Below are 25,550 nucleotides of genomic sequence, written 5' to 3'. Positions count from 1 at the left end.
TGCTCAACCGCATTCAAAGACCAAAGGGAATTACGACATGCATGGCTGTGGAGCGGACAAGTACAATAATGTCATAACCAAAAAAGGCCAACAAGCAAGCATTGGTTACTAGATATGCAATTTCTATTTCTGGACTTGACCAATCACAATGCACAAGACCAAGCCCTTGTGTTGCCCGACACAAGTAAATATGGAATTACGCCTATCATTGTTCGCAACAGGCAAATGCATGAATCACACAACCCAAGTTTCCCTTCAATTCATTGCTTCATTGTTGAAACATGGCGATTAGGTACATTATCATGCAATGATGGCTTGATCATGGATCATTGTCGAAGGAATTATAAAAGTGGTTTAAAAAGTTCATTGTTTCAAATATGGCCGTGTGTTCCAAGCTGCTGGGAATATTCAAGAAGGAAGGCTCAAGATCGATGGTATTCGAAGAAGAAGAACAAGGTAATCAAAAACAAGAATTGAAGGATCTAAACGAGTAATGCCAAGGATGGTGGGGTTGGAGGGGGTGGTTTATTGAGTGGATATGGAAAAAACACAGGCGGGAGCGGATGTATAGGTTGTTGAATTAAGAGATCCAATTAGAAATCCATGGATCATTCTATTCCAGAGAGCACTCCTTTGAAATTTATAAAGTGATACTAAAAAGCGTATGCTTTAATCTGATGACAAAGACATCAATGATGATAAAAGAATATGATGGAGGGAGAAAGAGACAAAGAGAATGGGGGAGGGATGAGAGAAACATGACCTGTAGACGTTGCTAGAAGGAAACAGCACATGAACCATGTTGGTCTGAGTAAAGAGTTCCGAAAAGGGTGGGTGTGTCCTTTTGGCACAACTTCGTCAATGATCTTTCAGCTTCGCGAAACGTCCATATAAAAATATGCAACCTGATGCGAAACAGGCCACCAACAACACCACTTCTTCAATGTCCAATTCCATAAATTGCCCGGTCATCACAGCCACCAGCAGTAGTAGTAGTAGTTCTCATGGCGCCATGCGACAACCTCTTCGAAGACCACCACCTATACGGCATGATCCTCTTGCTCGCTCAACAACAGCTTCTACGCTCATGGAATCAGACCGCACATCCATTGAATTCACTCGCTGTTTATACCAAGCCAAGAATATCGTCAAAGAGCTTGAACGCTTCAGTGAATCCATCTGCCCTGCTCTCAAGGTCTCTCCATTCAACGGCTTTTCCGCGGCGTCATCGCTGGACGATCCTCGCCTCTGTTCAAAAGACTTTGTGGCCAAGGTCAACCGCTATCTTGATGACACATTCAATCGCTTCTCAAGGCTATGTAGAGTCCTATTGATGGTCCTGGAAAAGATGCAACGTTCACCAGACATACGAAGGGAACGAGTGGTATCATTTCGTACAGAGGTCATGGAGCAAATTCGAATAGCCGAGATAATACGTTTACGGATCATTTCATACATTCAGCAACGTGTCGACGAAAGCTCAAGAACAGCAGCAGCGTCATCATCATCTATGCCAACAGTACCAATCACAGAATCACCATCAGATCCACCACCAGCATCACCATCAACAGCTTCAACATGAAGGTTTCCAATATAACCAACAACCTCTTTATTGATCCCACAAGCCAACAAATTCTCCTATACATATTATCATCATCATCAACCAGCATCCCATCTGTCATCCTCTTTGATATCCTCTCTATAGCGATTATTATTATTTCCCTATTCCATCACCTCCCTTTCACACCTCTTTTTCTCTCCTCAACTCACTAGTCGGACAGATCTGTATCATATTGCCTTCTTTCTTTTTTGTTCCATCCATTCCCCCCCGCACAACCATCGCATTTGTATTCTTTTGTTTTCCATTTTTCTTTTCTTTTACCAATTAACACGCTGCTTTATTACTCCTTTTGCTCATCCCATCATCAAAGGTTTTATGTGTGTGTGGGCCATCAGTGTGTTTTAGTCCTTCTCAGTCACTCGTGTGTTTTTCGTCAACCCAGGTAGTCATGGCAACCCCAGCATCACCCGTGTTGCCAAGGACCCACCCATGCATACGCGTGCAATGCACAACAATATAGTCGGATTTGGCTAAGTGCACTCATCAATTGGCCACATTGCGTTTATGATACCATCATTGTCTCCTCCACCTTGACCCTTTTCCTCATTGCGTTTGAGATGAGGTGGGTCGCTAGGCAAGAAAACAAGACGAAAGAAACGCAAAGAACAAATCTTTCGGAGCTGAACTCCTTTTGGTAAGAGATGTGGTTGATTGATTGATCCACCGCCCCTCTTCCATAATTATTGATACACGCCTTTACTTAGACCCATGACTATGAATCATGACGCATGTACATGATTGCCCCAACCAGTGTGATCTTGTGGAATACTATCGGCACGTGCATGGTCCTCAATACAAGAAGCCACATCCCATCATCATGCACCACACCATCTTTGAGAGGTCCTTATTATCAAGAAGGAAGAAGAAGGCATCAAGAAGATTTTGCAAGAACGAGGTCTATGGCACGACAAGGATCCCTCACCCGAAAGACAAGGCAAGAAATGGAGACTCGATTGTGGTGCCGATATCCCCACTCTCACTTGCTGTGCTCGCCATTGTCTTGCCAGCCAAGAAGATTTCCGTTACCAGCGTTCTGGACACCATGAAACTTTATTGAATCACAGGCTTATGTTTGATTTATACTCAAAGTTTCATTGTGAGTGCAATTGGATCGAAAGATATTGGGCTGACGTCAAGCGTGAGGTGCGTGCCAATTGTGATTACACCTTCCTTTGGCCTTGGATAATGCATCGCCACCTACCGGAACACCCACGCAGATTCGCAAGAACTTCAAGAGATACACTGTTGCTTACAGCAAGGGGATGGATGATGCATCATGGGCGGCAAATGATGATAGCAGCAGTGGTGCAATACATACAACAAGTCCTGTTGAACGAGGCGGCGCTTCGACTGTTTAGGAACGATTCGTTGCAATGCCAGCGTTTCGGTACGCAACGTACCTTGGAGCAGGCGTACTCATTGATGGAGGACAGCGAGGAGTTTGGCTCTCAGCTTGTCGCGGAGTATGAATATGACTCTGATACAAGCAGCGAGTGATGATGAAGTTGAGAATCAATCCTTGCCGTTGGTGGAGCTGATACGAGTGATGATGTGGTTGAGTCCCGCCCTTATTGGTCTTCCTTATGGAATTGGTTTTCCTCCCCTTAATAACAAGATGTCTGCTGTTCACATATCGCTTCGTTGAGAAGATCTAAAGAAGATTATAGAGAAAAAAGTTGTTTTTTATTATATGAAGAAAATAAAGTGCGGTTTGGGTAGACCAACCACGTCTGAACGAGTTGAAGCGGAACCAACGAGGGTTGTGTTAGGAACGAGATACAACTATGTATTTTGATCGTGTTACCAGCTACAACTACAACATGTCTTATATACGTTTTTATGACACTTGTGTGATGATGCTATATGGATGTGGGGTAAAGATGAGGGTGATGGATAGGCTATGTGTGTGAATGTTGGTAGTGACATCCTCCTTGTGTATTGGCGTGGTCGTTGTGGTATACACCTTCACTTGCTATTTTGTATTTGGTGATGGTCTATGCGTCGTTATTGCAATATGCGTAATAGAATGGCATTGTTGTAACATTGGTGGTGGCGATGAGAGGCATGGATAAGGAAGCTATTCGACACGGCATATTTTATCCTTGTGATCCCTCTTTTACTCATAAAGGTAAAGAGACCTGTCTTTGAGTTGCTTTTGTCAATGGACCATGTTGCGAGTTGATATACATAATGGCGACTAAGAATCACGTGATTGAAAACGGATGGTGCACTTGAGCTGGGATTTGAGATGTGATCATCAAGAGAACCAGGACTGTGGAAGTGTGTGTGTGTGTGTATTCATTAGCATTTGTTCCGCACGGGCCTGTAGTACACTAAACATACTTTTGCCCTTTTCTTTTCAACATGGCATCCATCAGAGTCCCTCCTGGAATTCGACTGTTTGACAAGATTGCTGATTTCCGTGCATGGCGTCGTCAAATCTTATTGAATGGGCAGTCGTTGGGCTATGTCCCTACTATGGGGGCACTTCACCAAGGTCACCTTGCACTCGGTAAGTACCTCCTTTAAAACAGAGCAACTCGGGTCCCACTCGCTGTTGGGCGTGCAAGGATAGGATAACTCATCCATATGATATGTATAGTTACTGCTGCCAAGCAACAATGTGATCAAGTAGCCCTTACAATCTTTGTCAACCCTGCTCAATTTGCACCCACTGAAGACCTATCATCCTATCCACGTACGTTGCAAAGCGATTTGGACAAGCTGGCTATCACGGCTCCTCAAGCAGCTGTATTGGTTCCTCAAGTAGCAGAAATGTATCCTGGTGGTATCGAGTTGGATGTCAACAAACAAAAGGGTGCATTTGTCGAAGTCAAAGGCTTATCACATCAACTTGAAGGCATCACTCGTCCTCACTTTTTCCGTGGTGTTGCTACCGTTGTGACCAAGTTCCTCAATATTGTTCAACCTGATCATGTTTATTTTGGACAAAAGGATGGTAAGTACTTATTTTCATGACCCTTCTCGCTTTTACTTATATAATGTTGTCAGTTCAACAATGCATGGTGCTTCGTCGCATGATCCGTGACCTCCACTTTGGTATCAAGATGAACGTGTGTCCTACTGTGCGTGAGCAAGATGGTTTGGCCATGTCTTCAAGAAACGTTTACCTATCACCTTCTCAACGACAACATGCCCTTGTCTTGTACCGCGCATTGATGCTCATGCAAAACATGTATAACAATACCACCAAGCACGCACCCACAATTGTAGCAGCAGCAACCGATTACATCAACAAGGCGGCACAACAAGTTGCTGATAGCGGCGAAGATTGGGAAATGAAACTCGATTACATTAGCATCAATGCTCCTGACGACTTGAGCGAAATCACTGGTGATATCAATAATGGCTGCATCATTAGTGGCGCTGTTTTTGTCGGCAAGACTCGACTCATTGACAACCTCATCATTGACGTAGACTTTTAAAAAGCATCCCCCCAAAAATACTCATTCATCTTTCTGTCATATTTACCACCATCCATAGTCATATCAACTCTTGAACACAATCATTAAAGCGAACATTTTTTTGGTCATTTTTCTTTTACAGATAATAGCAGAAGGAACACATCCATAATGAAAAGAGGTATTGGAATAAAAAAAAAGAGGTGATCGAAAGGGGAGGGGCGCATGAGGGAAGAAGAAGGATAGGGTTATGTGTGTGTGTGTACGTAGTGAGCTTTTTTTCCATGTCAGTGTGCTGAATAATAATACCAAGCTTTAACCGCGAATAAAGATGCCTCGTTCAAACATGCCACCAAACCGGCTTGTACGAGTAGACTTGTCAGCACGATCAAGGCCAATGTAATCCTCTACCCCAAGCATACCAGGCTTCAGCAAGCAACAATCATCTAATCAAACGATCATGTTAACGTTGAGTTGATGCGTACATACGTATCGTGTAGGTTGTTGTATAGTACCTTGTTCAATAGGAACAGCTTCAGGGTCTATCGTGGGGTTGCTGGTCTTGACAATTGTACACTTGACTTTTTGCCATTGCTTATCGCCGACTCCCAACCGCTGCTGTAATCGCTTCTTGGTATCGCTAAATGATTCATCCTATTCAATGCCTTTGTCAATACACATGGATCCAAATGATGCTTGTTTGCATGTGAGTATACCTTTTTGACCACAAATAAAAAGGGGACACCATGAAACCTTGTTGGCTCTTTATGATAGTTGACGACTTGGACAAGACGATCGACCTCGATATTCATCTCCAGTTCTTCCTGGGGTATTTGCTCAACATATAATACAGAGCCCATCTTTTCTCCTGGGTTGCCAATGGGTTGGTCACGTGAGAAAATAGTGGTGATCTTGCCATCCACAGCTTCGTATACACGCACATGCTCTGAATCTTTGCTGTCAAGTTTGCCTTTGCTACAAAGTGCCTTGATGATATCTTCAGCCACACCCGCTCGTGGAACGAATACGCTCACTGCCACCTCGTCTCGTAATGAAGGATACAGCACATTGACTTCGATAGACTTTTTCGATTCAAGATCGGCTAAATTCACATCGAGAATGTCGTAATAAATGACGGGTTGTGGAATTGATTCCAGGCTGATAGCATGTGCATACTCGGCTGCTGTTGGTATAGAAGATGCCATATTCTCGAGAGCCATCCGTGGCGTGTAAGGAAGTGGGTCTTTGGGTTGCTTGGTGATAGGATTGGCTGTGATGAATAATATCTTGAGGGGATCAGCACCAAGCGCTTTTCCCAATTCTCGTGCAACACCGTTGTAGTTTGTACGTCGATCCAATGTCAATGACACCTCTTGGCTTCCTTCCTTCTCGGGTGACTTTGGTTGGAATTTCACGATAACGCGGTTGTACACTGCTGAAAAGTATTCTCGCACAGTCGCATATTGTCCTCGTGCATGTAAATCCTTCCACCTATCATCCATCAAGGAACAACGTTAAAGCCTTGGTTGCAAAAACCCATATCACCAATACTTACTCCATATCCGTAGGTGCCAGTTGGAAGCATACGATATCGCCATGCTGAATCTCTGCTTGCGTAAATGTCTCCTTCACATTCATATGATCCAGCATTGTTGGTTTTACTTCCTGTAATGTACATGTCATACACAATTAGATCACATTCGCCTATACATGATATTAACCTACCTCATATAATACCAAGTTTGCATCTTTGGGGAGATCAGCACGTTCTCGGAGCTTGGGAATAATATCGCCAACTTTATCACCTCCTCGCACATACATTCGTCCTTTCCCGCTACATCAACAATGTCAGCAAAAGAATGATGGTGATAGAAATCTTGTTGCTTACATGATCTTTTGCTGATGAATATCAAAGTACTTGAGGAAGAACATGATGCTGTCGTTCTTTAGATTCACGAGCTTATTAGTGTTGCTATCAGCAATCTCCAGGTAGAGCTTGGCAAAGCCGGCTGCATGAGAAGCGACACATGAAAGATTGCGTAATCTCTCGACAGCTAAATACAAATACAAAGAGAGAGTGTGTCAATCACCATTGTTTGATCGCATCCTACACCACTTACATGACTTTTCATCGGCTGGGGTCACTGGTTGATCGACGCGCACGGTTTTGTTGGTGCGATGCACGATGGTCCATAATCGAAACTTCTCATTCTGCAGGCGGTAATGGTCGATGATGGCTTGTTTTAGATTGGAGACCTTATCATTCTTGGCGACTTTGAAGATAGACACGCCTGGGGTGGTTTCAAGATTCTTGTCATCGAAAACTGCAAGGTCGAATTCTTGACGATTTGCAAAAGATGAATCAGTGATCACCTATTGTACATAATCATATTATAATGATGATCTCATTTTATCCTCCAATGCATGATGTACTTACAGCCACCTTTACATGAAGATGCATCTCTTCCCGATCCTTTCGTCTCCTTTCCAAAATAGCCCGTTCTTCACTGACACGCCTTTCTACAATAAAAAATTTGATAAGTAAAACGAAGTCAAGATGCCATAGCTGGATATATATATACGCACTGAGATGAAGCGGGATATCGTCATCCACCACAGGACCAAGCACGTTGTCAAGTTGGCTCTTTCTGATGTACACGAGCATATAGGCATTGGTAAATCGCTTCATGAGCCGAGCACTATTGTTACGCATCCCATTGAGGAAAGGAGGACTACCATTTGTGCCGACTGGATCATCACCAAAGTTCTCTTCAAAGACTTCTTTCTTGGTAACAGGTGTGACGCGATCATCATCAAAGCGATACCTAGCAATGGTTGATCATGCTTAGTTAAAGAACCCACTTCATCACATGTCCATGTTTGTATTTACCATTTACCATCCTTATCCGGTTTGATAAGTGCAAAGTAATGGCCCCCATGTAAATCACCGCTATGCACCAAGACACTAAAGATAAAAAGATATGAGGATCTTTGTCTATATGAATGCATGCCTGATACTTACCCATGAAGAACGTAATCATTTGGATCACGCTCAGATCCCTCATTCAATGCATCTTCCGAGCAATAGGCATCAAGATTGATCTCCTCAGGAAATTCATGGCGGTCGTTGATCTATACAGGTAAAAGATCGTCGTATGAACGTCAACGTATGCTTCCATCATTTACTAAAAGACACTCACCTTAACCATTGTATCCCTCATGAAATCATATTCAAACCGCTTCAATTGGAGATGTAGCACGGGAGGGAAGCTGTCAAATATGACACCCTTCTTTGCATCTTGTAAACCGTGACCTTCAGCCATGTACTTGTTTTCTCCTTCGAGAGTTTCGACCATGATGTAATCATCGAATGATGCATGTAAGTCTTTGCACCCCTTGACGTTCAGCTGGATATCTATTATTATACACTAGTGGGTCTCAATGCGTCTCAAATTCCATACACACAAACCTACCATAATAATCCTCCACACGAGATGATTCATAATCCACATTGATGCATTTGATATAACTCTTCATCTTGCCCACGAAAAGCTTTGAGATGGCACCATCAGCCGGTGTACCCTGCATAGAAAATGAGCAAAAAATGTCATAAAGTAGGTGGGGGAGGGGACATGCTTGCCTTCATCTTTTCTTCCAAGCGATCTTGCAACACGCGATTGAATTCTTGCACGTCATGTTGTCGAAAAGCCTCAAGTGAGTCCCAACCAAATGATTTTGTCAATTCAGTTGTTCCTGAAATTGAATCCAACGAGTCAAAACAAACATGAATCACAAAAAGAAAGGGGATTGCCATAGTAGCTTACCGATGGGTAAATCCGAATATTGAAGATTATAAAAGCAACGTTGTAAAGCCAAAGATACACTTTCAGTGGGTTTGTCACTATCCGTAGGGATCTGGTAGACTGCCTTTCGGAAGCTGTTTGTGCAGTAGAGTGATTGCAAGAGCGAGTTCATGTAGCAGGTAGCACCTTGATTCTTGATGCCGACATAGCCGGTTTCCTTGCGTGAGTCGTAACTAAATAACACTCCGCGGTTAATGCAGATCGCTCCAAAAAGTCCAAGATCCGCTCACACACACGCACACTTACTTTGCAAATGTGTGCCACAAGACACCTGTTTCATCCTTGACAACACGAACGAATACTGAAATCATCACTGAATTGTTGACGAGGAAGGGTCCTTTGCCTGTAGTGGCATTGTTACGCGCCATGGCTTTGAGCTCATAAAAGCGGGTGAAGCCCCAATCAATTTCATCCGCTGAGAATCGATGGGTGGCATCTGTATAAAAGTAAAAGCGTTAATCATTTACACACACACACATGTACACCCTTATGATGGAATAGCTTACGATTGGCGTAAAAGTTGGTTGGATCATCTGGATTGGATAACACCAAAGAGAATTGTGCGCAGACATGCCAATCATCTGGAAGACCATGGGATGCAGGATCAGCTACCTCCAAGTAAATGGATACGGATTCTCGCTGATTGTTGCCTCTTGGAAATAGTAGAATGCGCCTAAAACACAAGAGAACATTAGATCCAAACTCTATTTTAATCCATCCGCACGCGCGTGCGCGCACGCATAAAACGATCCACCACTTACCAAGGGAATCCGCCCACTGTAAATTCTGGTCCATGACACCTAGGTTCCAATGCACGCCAATCTTCAATATGCCAATGGAAGACCTTGATCTCTTCTGTTTCCAAATCGCTTATTTCAGGTAACAAATGATTGATAGTGTTGTTGCCTAATGGGAAAAAGAAAGCAAGGAGATGAATGAGACCATCAGCAAGCAACCAAAGCACGAAGTACTTACTATCCATGATATTAAACTTGGCATCCCGTGTCTTGACACTCTCGCTATCTGATACAGACGTTGGACGAGTTGTATTATCATTGGGCTGCTGTACAGGTGGTGGTGGTGCATTGCCCTGTGTTTCACCATTGGTCTTCCTACTCCCATTGTCAGGCCCCATCTCGGATGCATCGCTCGCATTAGACCCTGTTGTGTCGTTGGGTGACGGTGCTGTGCTAGGAGGCGAAGGAGTCGCTCGAGTCTCATGCACGGTCATGTCAGACAAGTCTGCTGCTGAAGGGGGATTGTTGTTGGTGGAGAGGGTGAGCGAATCGGAAGTTGCCGCAGGACGAAAGGGATTGCGTTTGGGAAACAAGTTGTTGAAGAACGTTTTGAATAATACTTTGAGGGGGAAACGATAAACAAGGTGTAAAGTCGAAAGCGGACACTGCCAAATAGAAGTTGTTGTTGATGATGTGTGAGAATAAAATAAGAGAGGAAGAGGGAAAAGAGAGAGTAAGAAGATAATGGAAAAGAGGGAAAGCGCCCTCCATCTCTCTCTTACCTTGATACAATGCAACCGGACATCGAATGAGATTGCCCACACACACACACACAGAAAAAGTGAACACGCAAGCCCATCTCACCACTATTCAATACCTCTTTTTTCCCTTCTTTATCTTTTCCTTTCTTCCTCATTATACCTCTTATCTAGATATCTTTAATGCATCAGTCATAATATCATGCAGGGTAAGAAAAAAGGATCGCTCAACTGTATACCAAAATACCACCCATAGAAAACGCTGTCGGTGTCGCTGGCATTAAACTGTCCGTGTTGCATAACTTGAGGCTCATACATACCATTGGACTCGGAAAAGAATCCGCTTAGTATAGTTGACCAAGGATGGGGTTGATTGCTTAGCCTACTATGGCCATTCCAAAGAAAATACATAAACGTATACTTGACGCATGTACGCAGTTCTTTATATCACACGTCATAGCATAGCAATACATGTAAGAGAAAGGAATGTTGCATAATAATCGCTGTTGTTGCTCAGGAATGAATGCCACGTCGACCTTTTCAATTTCTACTTCCCCAAACAAGTGACAAGGTTATGCATGAAATGACAGCAGTCATACTTTATTGCTGCACAAGTAAATAATGAAAGAGGGTGATTAACTTGCTAATTGGATGGTTGCCTCGTTGGGTATCAGGTATAGTTTGCTCCCTTTGGTCAAATCATCAATGGTCAATAATACCAATCTTCACCCCCTTGATTACACTTTCATCCTATACCCAATCCAGCAGCCCTATTACATAATCATACCCTGTCCCCCCATACATGTTACTACTACTATGTCGTGATCCAATGACAACCATCCATGTTGCTGGTCGTCCCAATAATAAAGTATCATGATGTTGTAAAGTACGACCCAAAGAGGAACAAAGTCATGGGGATGACAAGAAAAGGAGCGTACGTACAAAGAAACCACTACCAGGATGGGTTTAAGTTGACCCATGTAGAGGGGTAGTTGCCAAGAATAATATTGGGCATGGTGGTGCTTGTGTAGTATGTATGTAGGCTTGTCAGCATCCAGCTGCTTGAGACATGCATACAAGGTGTTGTCATTGTGCGTGAGTGTGTGTGTGTGCAAAAGAGACAAGACAAGATGTGAGGCCGTGTTACAGCATTGAGCAGATGATGTGTAACCTGGGTACCTATTATACATGCTTGTTGCCCACGGACGACTACGAGATACATCAACTGACTTGTGCAGTGTGCTGAGCAGAAAAAAGGTCCTCTTTGGCAAATCATGTTCACACCGGGTTTAAAAACATGAGTTGGCTGATACGAGCCATGACTATGTGCATCAATAAAACCAGGCTTACGATTGTCAGGATGGTGTCTTTTGGTAGCAGGTATACATAAAGAATATCCTTTATGAATAAATGACAAGTCATATGCCGTATTGCTCATCGCCATCCTACGCCTTCGGTTGCCAAGACAACCCGATTGCGTTTCCTGGATACTTAGCGAATGTCAAGGAAACAAGTAATAGCAATTTGGATGAGGACTATGTATCTCGCCAATTAGTAAAATGATGTAATTTTGGGATCATGTGATTCTTGTTGTGCTGGAGGTCCCATTTCCCCACTTTATTATCATACTGAACTGGGTTAAAGCAATCTATACGAATGCTCACTCGAAAATGAGTGTGAAAAACCACACAACGCTATATACAAAGTCCGAGTTCAAGCGAGGAGTAGTAGATCTGGTAAGATTGTGCGCAAGTATGCAGGAAATTTGGCTCATCATTGAGTGCATATGAATTTTGGATTTCGGGAAAGAATGTACCCACGATGATGATAAGATACGCCAAAGCCACGATGATGCATCGTGTGTGGCACAACCATCATCTTCATCATTGATGCAAGGGGGGAGGGAGATTGGAGAAAAAGGGGGCAAGTAATCGATACATCATGTGCAAGAAATACTGGGGCAGTCAGGGTGCTGCTGTTGTTGCCATTAATGAATGCCTCGTTCATTGGGAGTAGTATGCCGCACGGGACTTTGTCTCTTTTGCCATTAGTAGGAAAAAAGAAAGCACATTGAAAAATGGACGAGCATCAACATAGAAAGGCCGTGTGATGTGTGTGTGGTTGCAACATCATCATCATAGTGCATTCATTTGCTGTTGTTGCCGTTGCTGTCATAAAGTGCCAATAGCACTCCCTCATTGGAAGGCCTTAATCACTTGAGATTGTATGGCGGTTTAGAAAAAACGGGAGGATGCAAATTGGGGGAAAAGAGAGGGGGTGTGCGTTGGAAAATGCTCATTCAGGGGAGACATTTACGACAATGAGGTTATTTTGCCCTTGGTGAGAAACCGCTCAGTCGGTGCATATCTTTTCGTTGTACGATGGGTATAAAGCATTGTATCTTGTCCCACTTGGTCATTTTTTCTTCCCTCATCCAATATAGCGTTCTTGTAACAATACATTATCATCTTTATCAAAACCAAAAAAGAAAAAGAAACGGCCACCATCACCACCACGCACTACAGCAACATCATATTGTACTTTTAGTTTACGATGGCCTTGTCGACTATGTCTCCTTCATCATCATCCACCAGCCAAACACGTTTGCGATCCGTATGGTCAAAATGGTCGACAGCACGCGAAAAGCGCAAGATGCTTATGCTTCCTACCGTTATGGCCGCTGCTACGGAAAAAGTGGTGATGCATCGTCGATCGTCTCCATCACAACATCAGTCTCAGCAGATTAAATCCGAGGATCTCACTTGCAGCCAATTTGCACATATGGCTGGTATCCGCATCCTACGCGAGAATGATGACGAAGACGACAACGACGACGTAGAATCGGATGATGACGACGATGATGATGAATGTGCTGCATTGACACATGGCTATGGTGATCAACGTGTGATGGCAACATCATCAGTGCACATGGGCCGTAGTTTTTCGGATCGTGGTGGTTCAAGAAGATCACAACCACAAATTTGGGATCCAGCATTTTGGCAGCATCAAATTCAACAACAACAACACGATGAAAAAATGCACCAACCTCAACCTGGTGCTGTGATGATGACACCTCTTCATTCATACGCATCCACATCATCCACCGCTTCATCGTATTCAAATCCTTCTTCTACTTGCTCCAGCCCACCCAGCCTCATGCGATCGGGCCCAAGCGTTATTCGCAAGGGTCGTTTCAAGATTGTGGTTGGCCAAGATGAAGAACAACAAAATGATGCCAATGCTGCTGAACCAAAGTATGTTGAATGGCGTCGCAAGCGTGCTTGCACCACTTGAATCAGTAAAACAACATCTTGACGTTCCTTTCGTTACCTTCTGGTGAAACAAACAAACAATGACATGCATCTGTATATATAAAGCAAAATTATCCAAATTCCCTCGTTCTATCGCCAGAGGCGCTACGACCCCCCTATGGACAATCAACCAACCAACCAACCTGCCATTCAATTTCCTGCATGCACACGGCTACTCTTTTCTCTTTGATGTATACCCCATCTTTATGATCTACCTTGCTAATTTATATGCTCATGGCGTTGTACGCCTTTTCTCGATATGGATTCGCACACACTTTATATTGTAATCAGCTCTTTCCCAACTCACAAACATCCATCGGTGGATCTTTTCCCTTTCTCTCTCTTTCTCTACGCCCACATGACGGGATTTCTTTTTTCCTTTTTTTTATAATTATTTTGTATATACACATTGATCTGCACATAAAGATAAGATAAATGGGAATCTATTTGTTTTTGATGATCTCGACATTCTATAAACATGTGAGCATTAGCATATGGCTGTGTGACATGACAATGTTTTGATCGACAAGTTACCTTTGCTCCCATCAATTCCTTGACAGCCTTCATCTTGGCATGTTTGTTTCCAAGTCCAGGGTTCTGCTTGTGAATCAACTTCATCTCGCGTTCCTTCAATGCTCGCTCCTTTCGCTTTTGTTGTTTCTTCTTTGCATGTGTGCGTTTACGTTCCTCTTGTGTCATCTCTTCCTTGCTCTTGACTTCACCACGCTTCTTATCATAGACTTCCTCAGGTGCCAATAGCGTTGCATCCGACATATTCACTGGCATAGCTTCTTCCATACTGATTGCAGGTGCATCACTGACAATGTTCACATCGGCCTTGGGCTATATAACAAAAGGTCAATACTCTGTCATTCCTTCATCCTTCCTTATCCCTCCTACCTGTTTGGGTGTAAAGTGGAAATTGCTGAGAGAATCAAGTTTGCCGCACAATTCATTGAACAGATCTGTGATAGCTTGATGTTCTTGTTCTAATGCCGCATCCTTTTCATTCGTCGTGTCACCGGTCTTTTGCTTCATGTAATCCTCTTCATAGAGCTCAGCCAAGGACTTTTTAGATCTCTCATCACTGATATCAATCTTCTTGGATGGTAAGAATGGTCGCTCTTGTGGATCTTGTTTGCGTTCAACGTCGTCAAATTGATTCTATAGGGTAAAAATGTGAGCCATTGTAAAAAGGCATCATGTAATATCATCCTACTCACATCCAAAATACGCTTCTTGATGATCTCCTCCAATGCACTTGTAACTTCTTGGGTGATGACAGGAACAGGCTATGAAACAATCAAAGGGGGTAAGAAATCAATACAACACAAATGCAATACCAAGCGCAACATACCTTTACTGATTGCTCAAACTCGAGATCTTCTTCCAAAAGACTGTTGACGGGTCGTGCTTTTGCATCGGTTTCACCCTTCAATGTCCAATGCTTATCTTGAATATTCTCTTGTTCAAACTGCTCGATTTGTTCCTGAATGCGTTCTAATCGTTTTTCATGTGCTGATGTTGTGTTATCCTCTTCCTCCTCTTCATCATCGTCGAAAAGGCTGCGAGTCTTTGGTTCTTGCTCTTCATCGTCTTCTTCATCATCCTCGTCCATAACATCAGCTTCATCCTCGTCATTGCTTGGTTCTTCATCAGCAAACTGGACCTTTTTCTTTTCAGGCTTGGCACCACCTCGTCGCTTTGCAGGGGCAAGGAAAAAGTCTTTGAATGTCATTTCTATTGAAAATCAAAGTGAGTTACAATGCATATAATTCCTATCCGAGGCTTTTGAGATTGCTTACCTGATGCGTCAACAAGAGCATCCTCATCCTCGTCCTCATCATCCACGTCTTCAAGATCTTCGTCGTAATCAATGTCGTCTTCATCCTCTTCACGATCTGACATCATATCCAACTCTTCTTGATCCTCGGTCCACTTGTTGAATTTCTCGAGATTGAAAAAGTCATCATCCACCTCGGATCGTTTTGTAGAACTAAACCCATCCCAATACAATGTTAATGCCTTGCATGATTATACAAATCCGATATTGACACTCACCTTGGCTCTTCTTCTTCTTCGATATCCTCTTCCTCTTCCTCTTCAACTTGTTCTTCAACATCCTCGTCATCTTCATCCTCGTCAAATTGCTGTAAAGCTTCATCGTCGTCGTCGTCGTCATTCTCAAGCATCTCGCCATATTCTTCCTCATCGTCTTCTTCTTGGACATCATCAACATCATCGTGCTCAAGTTCCATCGATTGTCCAGATATGCTGGCATCATCATCCTCGTGTTCGTCGTATTCGATTTCAGATCGTTTCCGTTTCCTTGAATACTCCTTCACGGTGGATTTGGCATAGTGCAAAAAAGGCTCGTTTTGGCTAGCAATCTCTTCCCAAATCTGCTCGGTCTCGAATCCCTCGGTCAACAACTCTGGAAAAGGCGAGAATTCCATAGTCTCGTGCTGCTTGGCTATACATGGCTATCGTCAATCAACGCTTGATCGTCAAGATCGATCGCAATCCAACTTGCCTGTATCGTAGAAATGCTTTGCCATGGCCAATGCCTGGTTGACGATCTTGGTATCGGCAGCAAAAAAGACTTGCGGCTTGTCAACGACGTTGTTGATAAACCGATTCACTGGATTGGTTCGTTTCTTGGTGGCGACCATGGGCGTTATTGAAAGAAGCAACTTGAAAGAAAATCTGTCAAAGCCGCAATCCCCCCTTTATTGAGTTGAGCGGGAGTGAACTTCATCACGTGACCCTGATCCACCAGTAGAGCTGTGGGCTATTCATAGTCATGTCTTTCTACCCTACTTTCATTGTCGTCGTTGTCATTGTGAATGAGGTGAAACTTAATACATTGTTTGATGCACCATATGTTCGCTTAGATCTTTTGCTTCCTCCACCATAAATCATATACGTATCGAGTGCAGCACTACTATCCTTGCTATTGATGCAATGATAGATATACCTACAACGTTGCTCGCTTTCGCTTGTAAACTTTTGATCTCTCTTTGGACACCACCTATGAGGCAATGGTTTCTAGGATAAGCTTACACGTTTACGCACCCACATTACAATTTCGTGGTGGTCTTCACTATACAGGAACTTGCAATAAGATGCCTCTATAATAAGCTACCTAGCAACGATTTTCATCAGCTTACAATCAGTATACATAATACCTTTTTTAACTTTCATTTCATAAACTGCCAGCTACATAACAGCCTCTTCCTCTTAATTAGCACTGTTGCCAATACAATGCATGCGAGCTATGCTCCTGCCCCCATGATTAGATTATCTTGATCCGAGTTGATTTGACCGAGATACGCTCAAGCAAGATTGTATCAGTTGAGATAGATAGAGCATGATGTACGTATGGGTTGATGTATTCTCTCTTTGACCGTAACTCAACCAAATCAACTCTGACCAATATAATTGAATCATGGGAATGAATGTCTGGAGCAGGAGCATAGTTCACATGTCATAGAATGGACAACAGAGCCGATTGTGAGGAAATGGCTGTTAGCTGGCAATAGATGACTGGCACTGAAAATGCATAAATTAATCATACATCGACCCTTCCAATCATGCAAAACAGCTGTGTCACACAAACACGCCCCTGCACATCTTTGGCTCTATCAGCGTCAATCTGATTGACAAGGAACAAAGAGCGCCTTTCATATAGTGTCACGCATGCAGCATAGCTAAAACATAAAGGTGCCTGTATCTCTAAGCTTTACAATCAAATGCGGGGTCTTTATGAGGACAAAGTTGCTCGGCGGGGTGAAAGCGATCTTGTGTCAAACTATGAAGTCCATCATGGCCAATCCCAGATTTCGCAATGTCGCTACCAGCCAAACTGGATCCAGTGGTCGACCTCTTCGACGACAACGACCAAAAAAATATTTTTTGGGCTGTTTGCGACATTGAACGTGAAACTTTCACACAAGGTGCTGTTGGCCAAGCCGAGCCCATTGCTCTAATAAAAACCCCACGTTTCATTGTAAAGTTTAGAGATACAGGCACCTTTATGTTTGTAAGCGTGATGCTATATGAAGCGTGGTCTTTGTTCATTGTGAAGTAGCTAGACCCTGGCAGAGCAAAAGATGCAGAGGGACGTGTTTGTGTAACTGGGGTAAAAAGTTTGGACTTCAGGGACCATGCATGACAGGTACGCAACCCTCATTTTCAGGTCATACATTGGCAGCTAATAGCCACTTTTGTGCATTCACAACTTTTGTGCATTCCATTGTAGGTGGACGATTCTCCTGCTCCAGACATTCATTTCCATGATTCAAGTAGGTTGATCCGAGCTGATTTGGTTGAGTTACGGTCGAACAGGGGTTGATCAGCTGAGACATTCGCACGTATGCTGATGTATGGATTGATGTAATCTCTCTTTGACCGTAGCTCAGCCAAATCAGCTCGGATCAAGATAATTGAATCATGGAAATGAATGTCTGGAGGAGGAGCATCGTTACATTATGATGAAGTAGACAAAAGTTGGTATTGGGTGGAAGTAGCTGTTAGCTGGCACTACATGCCTATTCCTAGATAATCCATAACTAATTATACATGGACCCTTCCATTCATGCAAACGTAGCTGTGTTACACAAAGAGGTCCCTCTGCATCTTTTGCTCTGCCAGGGTCTAGCTACTTCACAATGAACAAAGACCACGCTTCATATAGCATCACGCTTACAAACATAAAGGTGCCTGTATCTCTAAACTTTATAATGAAACGTGGGGTTTTTATTAGAGCAATGGGCTCGGCTTGGCCAACAGCACCTTGTGTGAAAGTTTCACGTTCAATGTCGCAAACAGCCCAAAAAATATTTTTTTTGGTCGTTGTCGTCGAAGAGGTCGACCACTGGATCCAGTTTGGCTGGTAGCGACATTGCGAAATCTGGGATTGGCCATGATGGACTTGAAACTTGCACCCAAGGTGCAGTTGGCCAAGCCGAGCCCATTGCTCGAATAAAAACCACACGTTTCATTGTAAAATTTAGAGATACAGGCACCTTTATGTTTTACATATGCTGTAAGCGTGATGCTATATGAAAAGAGTTCTTTGTTCATTGTAAAGTAGCATGCTTACAATAGAGCCAAAGATGCAGAGGGACGTGTTGTGTAACTTGAGTCAGTCACCACAGGCGATGCATGATACTTGTACACTACTTAGGAGTAGTTCCTAAAATGCCAGCTAATAATCCAGTCCTTCCAATCATCTTTGTTGCCCAACCCAATGCATGTGAACGATTCTCCTGCTCCAGCCCAGTATGTCCATCATTCAAGTTTCTTGATCCGAGAGGATTTGACTGAAAAATGCTCAAACACAGAACTATCATCCAAAATGAGAAAAAATTATCTGGTTAGTTATACATAAACTGCCACTTGATAGCCCACTCCTCCCCTTCTCTATTGTTGATCAAAACATTGCATGTGAACGATTGTCTTGCTCCAGCCCATCGTCGCCATCATTCAAGTTTCTTGATGCGAGTGGATTTGGTTGAGTTACGCTCAAACACAAAACATCATCCAATTTCACAAAAATCATTTTGCAAAGTTATTTGTAAACTGCCAGCTAGCAGCCCATCACTCCCATTCGGCATTATTACCCAACCCAATGCATACGAACGATTGTCCTGCTTCAGCTCAACACTTCCATCATTCAACTTTCTTGATCCGAGAGGATTTGGATGAGAACGCTCAAACAAAGACATGGCATCCAACACCAAAGAAATCTACTTGAACTCCACCTCTTCCACTCTCCACTTCATCTTCTCTTCCTCCCATTCTCAACTGGTGACCCATTCAAGCACATACAACAACCATCTGCGAACGATTGTCCTGCTTCAACCCATCATGTCAATCCCACAGCTGTCTTGATCCGATTGCCTTGACTGAATGGCAAGTCCATGCCGTGTACGCCCCATTACAACACCCTCGCTTCTTGACACTTCACCTACTCTTGTATCATCCTCTACCACAAACAAACGTAACGGGCGTTCATTCATTCCAGCAGTTTGCTATTAGCAAGTTCTTTACTCCATCGTCTCAAGCAGCATTCTTTACTTGCAGCAACTTGTCGTACAGCTTTTTTTTGCGTGAACAGCAGATAGCCATTGTATAGAAGCAGCTTTATTTACGTGCAGCAACTTGCTTTGATACGTACGAACGCCTAAGGATATGGAACTGAATATTGCTTTGGTACATGGAACGAGAGGATCTGGGTACATACACAACATGTAGAAAGGAGCCTTGTCCTTATGTCTGAATTGTCCCTAAACGATTGATGGAACCCATTATCCTACCTGACACGCTGTTTCATTGCAGCTACAATGAACATCCACTGTGCAACCTGTCAACCATTGTCATCCAACTCCATGTCTTGAGATCGCCACGACGCATCAAGTGTCACCTCAGGTTCACCCATTCATCTTTGTCCTATGCACACTCAAAGGATAGAATCTCTCCATATCGATGTATCTCCACCATTGAAGCAATCCGTTGAACCTCTCAATCTATCTCCCGTGAATGATGTTGGATTATTAAAAGGTGACTTTAGCGAATATGACATTGCGTTGCCCTGAGTTGGATATCGTCTTGTTGGGTACATGAAAGGTTGTAGAGTAGAAGGGTTTATGCAGGATTGCAGATGATAAGGAAAAAGAGAGGAAGGGGAAGGGTGTGATTGATTCATTGTGTCTTGAACAAAGGCTGTATTCGATATGTAGTATAAACCACCTCCCATTCTTTGTGATTAGATATTCTTGTCAATAGTGCTTTGGATCTTGTGTACATAAGATAATGTTTTATTACCATTCATTGGTTGCTATGCTACTGCCACTATGCTTGATCCTGAGCCTGAGGCAAATTGGCTGAGCGCCAATCTTGTATGTGAGTGTGCCTTGCCTTGCCTTATCATTTTCGGTTCTTCTTTACCGACGTCCCTGTTGTCACTTTTACCATGCTTCGATCAGCTCTTGCCCGACGATTCAACAGCACTGTAGCCTCAAAAGCACCCGAGGTTATTTATACTGGCCCTATGGCCAACGTTGCCAAAAAGTTAAAGCTGTTCTCCATTACCTCGCTTGGTCTCGGTGTCGGCATTTCACCCTTTGTCTACTTGATCGATGTCCCTGTGCCATTCATTGCAAAGACAGCTCTTGTCGGTGCCGCCGTTGCTACCAGTGCAGCTTCCACAGGATTGATCCAATGGGTCATGTCGCCCTATGTGACCAAGATTACGCAGTCGTCGCCTGATCAAGTAACGTTGCATACGTTGAGCTTCCTGGCCAAGGAACATACCACCACTGTCCCTGTCAATGCACTCGCCCCTGCTACTCGGATATTCACCAGCTTGATGGTCCAAGATCCTTCACAAGCCAAAGCTCAACTCGTCGCATCAGGTAAACCTGCAAAGCCAAAGATGTTATTCTATGTGCATCCCGAGTTATGCGAAGAGGAAGGTACTCCCATCAAGAACATTGTTGATAAGACCGGTATTGGCAAAGGCTTTTAAAGCGATGTATAGTAGAAGAGATATGTGATTAGATCATTGTTTGAAAAAGAAAAAAGTAATTTGAAATGTATACAGTAGACACTAGACACACACAAAGGAATGGGAATATGAATGTGTGCAAAGTGAATGTTGTGCAAGTGAAAATCTACAGAGCAACGGGGGGAATGAAAAAAAGAAAAAAGCAAATGTTGTGTGCGTGTGATGGGTGTGCATATGATGGAATAAGGAGGAGAGATAAGAGCGAGCGAGCAAAGTGTACATTCTTCAAATCCGGACGACCAGCGTCAAGTTGTGCGTGTGTGTGTGTGTGCGATATGAGGGAAGATGTTGTTTAGAGCGGATTTGTGTGAGAGAGGGGCGGGGATCAATTGAGCCATGGATGTTCCAAGACTTGATGGATATTGAGACGATTCTCCACGTTACGATCAAGCATCTTTTGAATCAAATCCAAGGAGCCTAAAAAGCGAGAGAGAGAGAGAATGAGTGAGTGAGATGGAGGAGGGACATAGTAGTAGAAATCCTTTGCTTACCTTCTGATAGCACAAATGGAATGCGTAATTCATGGCTGAGGATCTCATCAATGTCGTAAAATGGGTTTTCTCGGTACACCAATGTATAAAGAAGAATACCAAGTGCCCAAATATCTTGAGCAGGTCCTTCGTAGGTTTGACCAGCGAGGATCTCCGGGGCAGCATAATCGAGTGTACCCACAAATGTATCGTAACGACGGCCTTTGAGATAGGCAGCGCTGCCGAAATCAATAAGTCGTACACCACCGTTTTGGTCAAGAACGACATTCTCATCCTTGATATCACGATGAACAATCTTGTGATCGTGTAAATGTCGTACGGCAAGAGCAATTTGCTTGAAAATGCTTCGAATCTCCATATCATCCATGCCATTCTTGAGCTCAATGTAATCGAAAAGGTCCATGCCGACACCATGTAATCCCATCACAATGTAATAGTGATCGTCGTCTTCAAAGTAATCCAGCATGTCACTACAATTGGCGTGGGGTATCTTGCGTAACGTATGAAGGATATGAATTTCGACGGGGATCACACCCAGCTTACGATCCTTGGTCCAACAATCAACAAGGATTCGCGACTTGATCACATACTTGATCACCACCTTGCGTTCTTCAGGATCATCCTTACGTACAGCCAACTTGACAAGCCCATAGGCTCCTTGTCCAAGATTCTCAATGATGGTGTAATCGTCAATCGTTGTGGCATTGGTTTGTGCAGAGTATTCAGGTCCCGATGACGATGATGATGATGATGATGCGTATGTTTGGAATAAGCTACCCGATCGTTGTCGTGTTCCATTCACAGGCGTCCCAATGGTGCAAGGTGAAATGGGTGATGAAGGTACATTGTTGTTGCTGCCATTATCATTGTTATTCACAGTGGATGCAAACGTCGGCCGTGAAAAGCTGGTGATGATGCGTGGTGCTGGTCGATCATTTTCTTCTTGTGAACGAGGATTCAAGGGTGTCGAATCATCGTGTTTTGAACAAGAATGATCTGATTTGTCGTTGATGCTCGTGCTAATTGCACTCGAGGCTGTGCTAGGAGGATAATGTTGATCATCGGATGAAGACGACGTCGTTGTCTTGTCGGCAGGAGGTCGTTTTGCAGTAGGAAGACCAAGGCCATCTTGTTGTTTAATTTCCAATGGTGGATTGGTAGCTCGAATAACATGACCAAATCGTGCAAAGGTTGCATCACGATCAAAAGTAATCCACAGCGCACAAATATCATCCGTGCCTTCCATTAACTTGAGTTGTAGTTGTACTTCAAATGGTGTCTTGTCACGATGAACGGCGAATAGAATAGGCAATGATTGACCATTGGGTGTCTCTGTCAATTTGCGGCTATTGGATCCTTGCATAGGTGAAAGAAATCTTGGTGTGGTTTCCATGTCGGCTACCAATTTGCGACAAATAAGGCTGTTGATGATAATGCCGTGCTGTAAAAGATCATCACGTTGCAAGCATTGAAGCAAAGTAGGTATTTGTGGAAGCACGTCGGCGATGCCTTGTTTCTTTCCGGTCACAAATGCATCCTGCGATAATCCAAACATGTACTTTGCAAATTCGGCATTGCATCCCTCAATAGTGCCGTCGCGATGAATAGTCACAAGACCTGCAATCATTGGTATGGAAGTGATGCGAAGCGTAAAACACGGGACCTGTTGCTGTTGCCGCTGGTCACTGGCATCGGATCTAGACACTGTATGCACCTTGGCGACGATGGGAAAATGGGCACCCAACTTGGTTCGACTTCCAAAGAAACGCAAATGGTTGATATGCTCGACCCGGTTGGCATATGGACTTTGCGCCAGTGATGGAATTATCATATCAACCGATTGCCCAATCAATTCGCCTGGTTCATAGCCGTACAATTCATGCACTGTATCATCAACATAACGTATAGTACCCTATTAAACGTTATTAACCTTGATTCCCCCTGTATATAGGATGAATGAATGAATAACCTACCTCCATATCAATGGAAAGATGTGTGACGGTTTCAAAGACTTCTTCAAAGATCCAGATGTAGACCGGTGAACCGGCGTCGTTCCGTTTTTCTTTGAGCCACAAAGATGCCGCGGATTTGGTGCCGTCCTGCTTTACAATAGGAAGCTAAAAAGAGGGGAGAAAGAAAAAAAGGAAAATATTTGGGGTGAGTGTGTGTGTGTGTGATGTACAAAAAGAGAGAGCGTGTATGGGTGTAATGTGTAACACGTGTACATACCACGTTGCCGCAAACAAGTACCATTCCGCCAGAGCTGTCTTCAAGATGACTTAATTCTTGTTTCCTTTTGCTGACCATATCAAGGAAACGAGATCGATAGGATGGCTCAATAAACTCAACAACCGATCGACCCACCAAGCTACGACAACTTCCGGAAGCACCCACCAAAACCAATGCTGCAATGTCGTTTGATAATATAACACGCCAGTCATCATACGTTGTGAGAATAGCTTGATTTTGAGGAAGAAAACGTGATGTGTTATGCAACACTGGGTGGGGGAATATCGCAGCACACGATGATGGATGTCTTTGTTGATGCCGTGGAGATAATGTACCACCATCATTCCTTGGATCATCTGATAAAGATGATGAAGAACAACATGAAGATGAATAAGATGCTGTGGATGTTCTTGAAAATCGTTCGGTAGTAGTCGTCGACGTCGTATTGTCGTTGTTGTTATTGTTGTCATCGGGTGTGATGATATTGAGAGGCGGTGGTGGAGAACAAGAGGAGGGTCGTGTCGTTGTTGTTGTGGTGGTGGTTTCATTCACTTTGAGACTTTTGAACTTTTCTGCTACAAGATCGCCATCATCTGGTGTCACAGGCGATGCTGGTCTCGAGGATTTGCCTTCTATGATATCTGCCATCGGATTCGTGTGTTGCCGACGCCGACTGCTGCTGCTGGTGCGATAATGTTCCATACTAAAGTAGGCGACGGGGCTATGACCCACACTCTTTGTCTTTGTACGTCCAATGTCTTCCATCATCATCATCGTGGCTGGATCATAATGAGCTGGCAATGTATCGGTCGTCTTCCAAGAGGATGATCTCGATTGTCGAATGAAGTTTCTGGAGCGATTCATAAGACTTCTACGCAAGTCGGCAATATCAGTGCGAGTGGTGCTGCTATTGGATGATGCAAAGCGGTAGCTGTGTAATGATTCTTGTGGATGTCTTGTGCTGCTGCTGTTGCTATTGCTCTCTCGGGATCGGTGATGCCAATCATCCTCGTGGTGCTCCCTAAGTCGAATCAAGCTGTCGGCTCCAAGCACAAGATCATCATTCACCGCATCTCGACTATCCCTAATCATATAAACAGGTTACATCATGATCCCCTTGTTGATGGCTTGCTATATATCACACACTCACTGTGTCATTGGTAGCTCAAGTAAGCTGTTGTTCTTGTCGTTGGATGACTCGCGTATATTGGAAGGTGAATTCTCTACTAGGTGTTTGGTGTCAACAACCATGTATGTTGCCAAGTGGTATTCCCTCTCTCTCTCGGCTGTCAGTGCGTCTGCAGCATCTAACCTTTGATCACGCTTTGCATTGAATGTGTTGAACGCGGCAGGACTGGATTCAATGGTCGCGTGAGTCAATTGAACAATGTGGAAAGGGAATGAACAAGTACCTGTAATAGTTATGAGATGACAGTACAAGTAGTAGTGTAGGTGGTAGAGTAAAAAAAAGAGAGGAAAAAGGGACCCTTTCTTGGTATAGAGAAGGGAAAAAGAAAAAAAAAAGGTCAGACAGGCAACTCATAACAG

General features: G+C 43.6%; 7 protein-coding genes across 7 annotated transcripts; 4 read left to right on the top strand and 3 right to left on the bottom strand.

The window, feature by feature from the left end:
* Positions 1–898: 898 nt before the first annotated feature.
* O0I10_004351 (uncharacterized protein) lies at positions 899–1,582 on the top strand (the record flags this gene model as incomplete). Its single annotated transcript, XM_058484410.1, has 1 exon — positions 899–1,582. One exon carries the CDS (start codon positions 899–901, stop codon positions 1,580–1,582), a length of 684 nt encoding a protein of 227 aa, XP_058344671.1.
* Positions 1,583–3,985: 2,403 nt separating this feature from the next.
* Positions 3,986–5,067, top strand: O0I10_004350 (pantoate-beta-alanine ligase; the record flags this gene model as incomplete). Its single annotated transcript, XM_058484409.1, has 3 exons — positions 3,986–4,133; positions 4,224–4,580; positions 4,634–5,067. The coding sequence occupies 3 exons, from the start codon at positions 3,986–3,988 to the stop codon at positions 5,065–5,067; spliced, it is 939 nt and encodes a 312-aa protein (XP_058344670.1).
* A 291-nt stretch (positions 5,068–5,358) lies between these two features.
* On the bottom strand, positions 5,359–10,137 carry O0I10_004349 (uncharacterized protein; the record flags this gene model as incomplete). Its single annotated transcript, XM_058484408.1, has 19 exons — positions 5,359–5,489; positions 5,559–5,697; positions 5,760–6,534; positions 6,599–6,708; positions 6,769–6,877; positions 6,932–7,097; positions 7,164–7,416; positions 7,481–7,563; positions 7,630–7,868; positions 7,934–8,008; positions 8,066–8,175; positions 8,244–8,458; positions 8,517–8,625; positions 8,684–8,796; positions 8,868–9,079; positions 9,153–9,342; positions 9,413–9,579; positions 9,668–9,812; positions 9,882–10,137. 19 exons carry the CDS (start codon positions 10,135–10,137, stop codon positions 5,359–5,361), a joined length of 3,597 nt encoding a protein of 1,198 aa, XP_058344669.1.
* A 2,817-nt stretch (positions 10,138–12,954) lies between these two features.
* On the top strand, positions 12,955–13,695 carry O0I10_004348 (uncharacterized protein; the record flags this gene model as incomplete). Its single annotated transcript, XM_058484407.1, has 1 exon — positions 12,955–13,695. The coding sequence occupies one exon, from the start codon at positions 12,955–12,957 to the stop codon at positions 13,693–13,695; it is 741 nt and encodes a 246-aa protein (XP_058344668.1).
* A 460-nt stretch (positions 13,696–14,155) lies between these two features.
* Positions 14,156–16,384, bottom strand: O0I10_004347 (uncharacterized protein; the record flags this gene model as incomplete). The annotated part of the gene is made up of 8 exons (XM_058484406.1): positions 14,156–14,182; positions 14,247–14,555; positions 14,613–14,876; positions 14,936–15,004; positions 15,070–15,452; positions 15,518–15,708; positions 15,774–16,185; positions 16,246–16,384. The coding sequence occupies 8 exons, from the start codon at positions 16,382–16,384 to the stop codon at positions 14,156–14,158; spliced, it is 1,794 nt and encodes a 597-aa protein (XP_058344667.1).
* Positions 16,385–20,688: 4,304 nt separating this feature from the next.
* Positions 20,689–21,243, top strand: O0I10_004346 (uncharacterized protein; the record flags this gene model as incomplete). Its single annotated transcript, XM_058484405.1, has 1 exon — positions 20,689–21,243. One exon carries the CDS (start codon positions 20,689–20,691, stop codon positions 21,241–21,243), a length of 555 nt encoding a protein of 184 aa, XP_058344666.1.
* Positions 21,244–21,607: 364 nt separating this feature from the next.
* O0I10_004345 (uncharacterized protein) lies at positions 21,608–25,333 on the bottom strand (the record flags this gene model as incomplete). Its single annotated transcript, XM_058484404.1, has 6 exons — positions 21,608–21,699; positions 21,774–23,685; positions 23,747–23,890; positions 24,003–25,086; positions 25,153–25,228; positions 25,315–25,333. The coding sequence occupies 6 exons, from the start codon at positions 25,331–25,333 to the stop codon at positions 21,608–21,610; spliced, it is 3,327 nt and encodes a 1,108-aa protein (XP_058344665.1).
* Between the last annotated feature and the right edge of the window lie 217 nt (positions 25,334–25,550).

The sequence above is a fragment of the Lichtheimia ornata genome (assembly GCF_029851405.1).
Source record: "Lichtheimia ornata isolate CBS 291.66 chromosome Unknown scaffold00016, whole genome shotgun sequence".
Taxonomy (NCBI): Eukaryota; Fungi; Mucoromycota; class Mucoromycetes; order Mucorales; family Lichtheimiaceae; genus Lichtheimia; species Lichtheimia ornata.
This window is presented reverse-complemented; position numbering and strand designations above follow the sequence as displayed.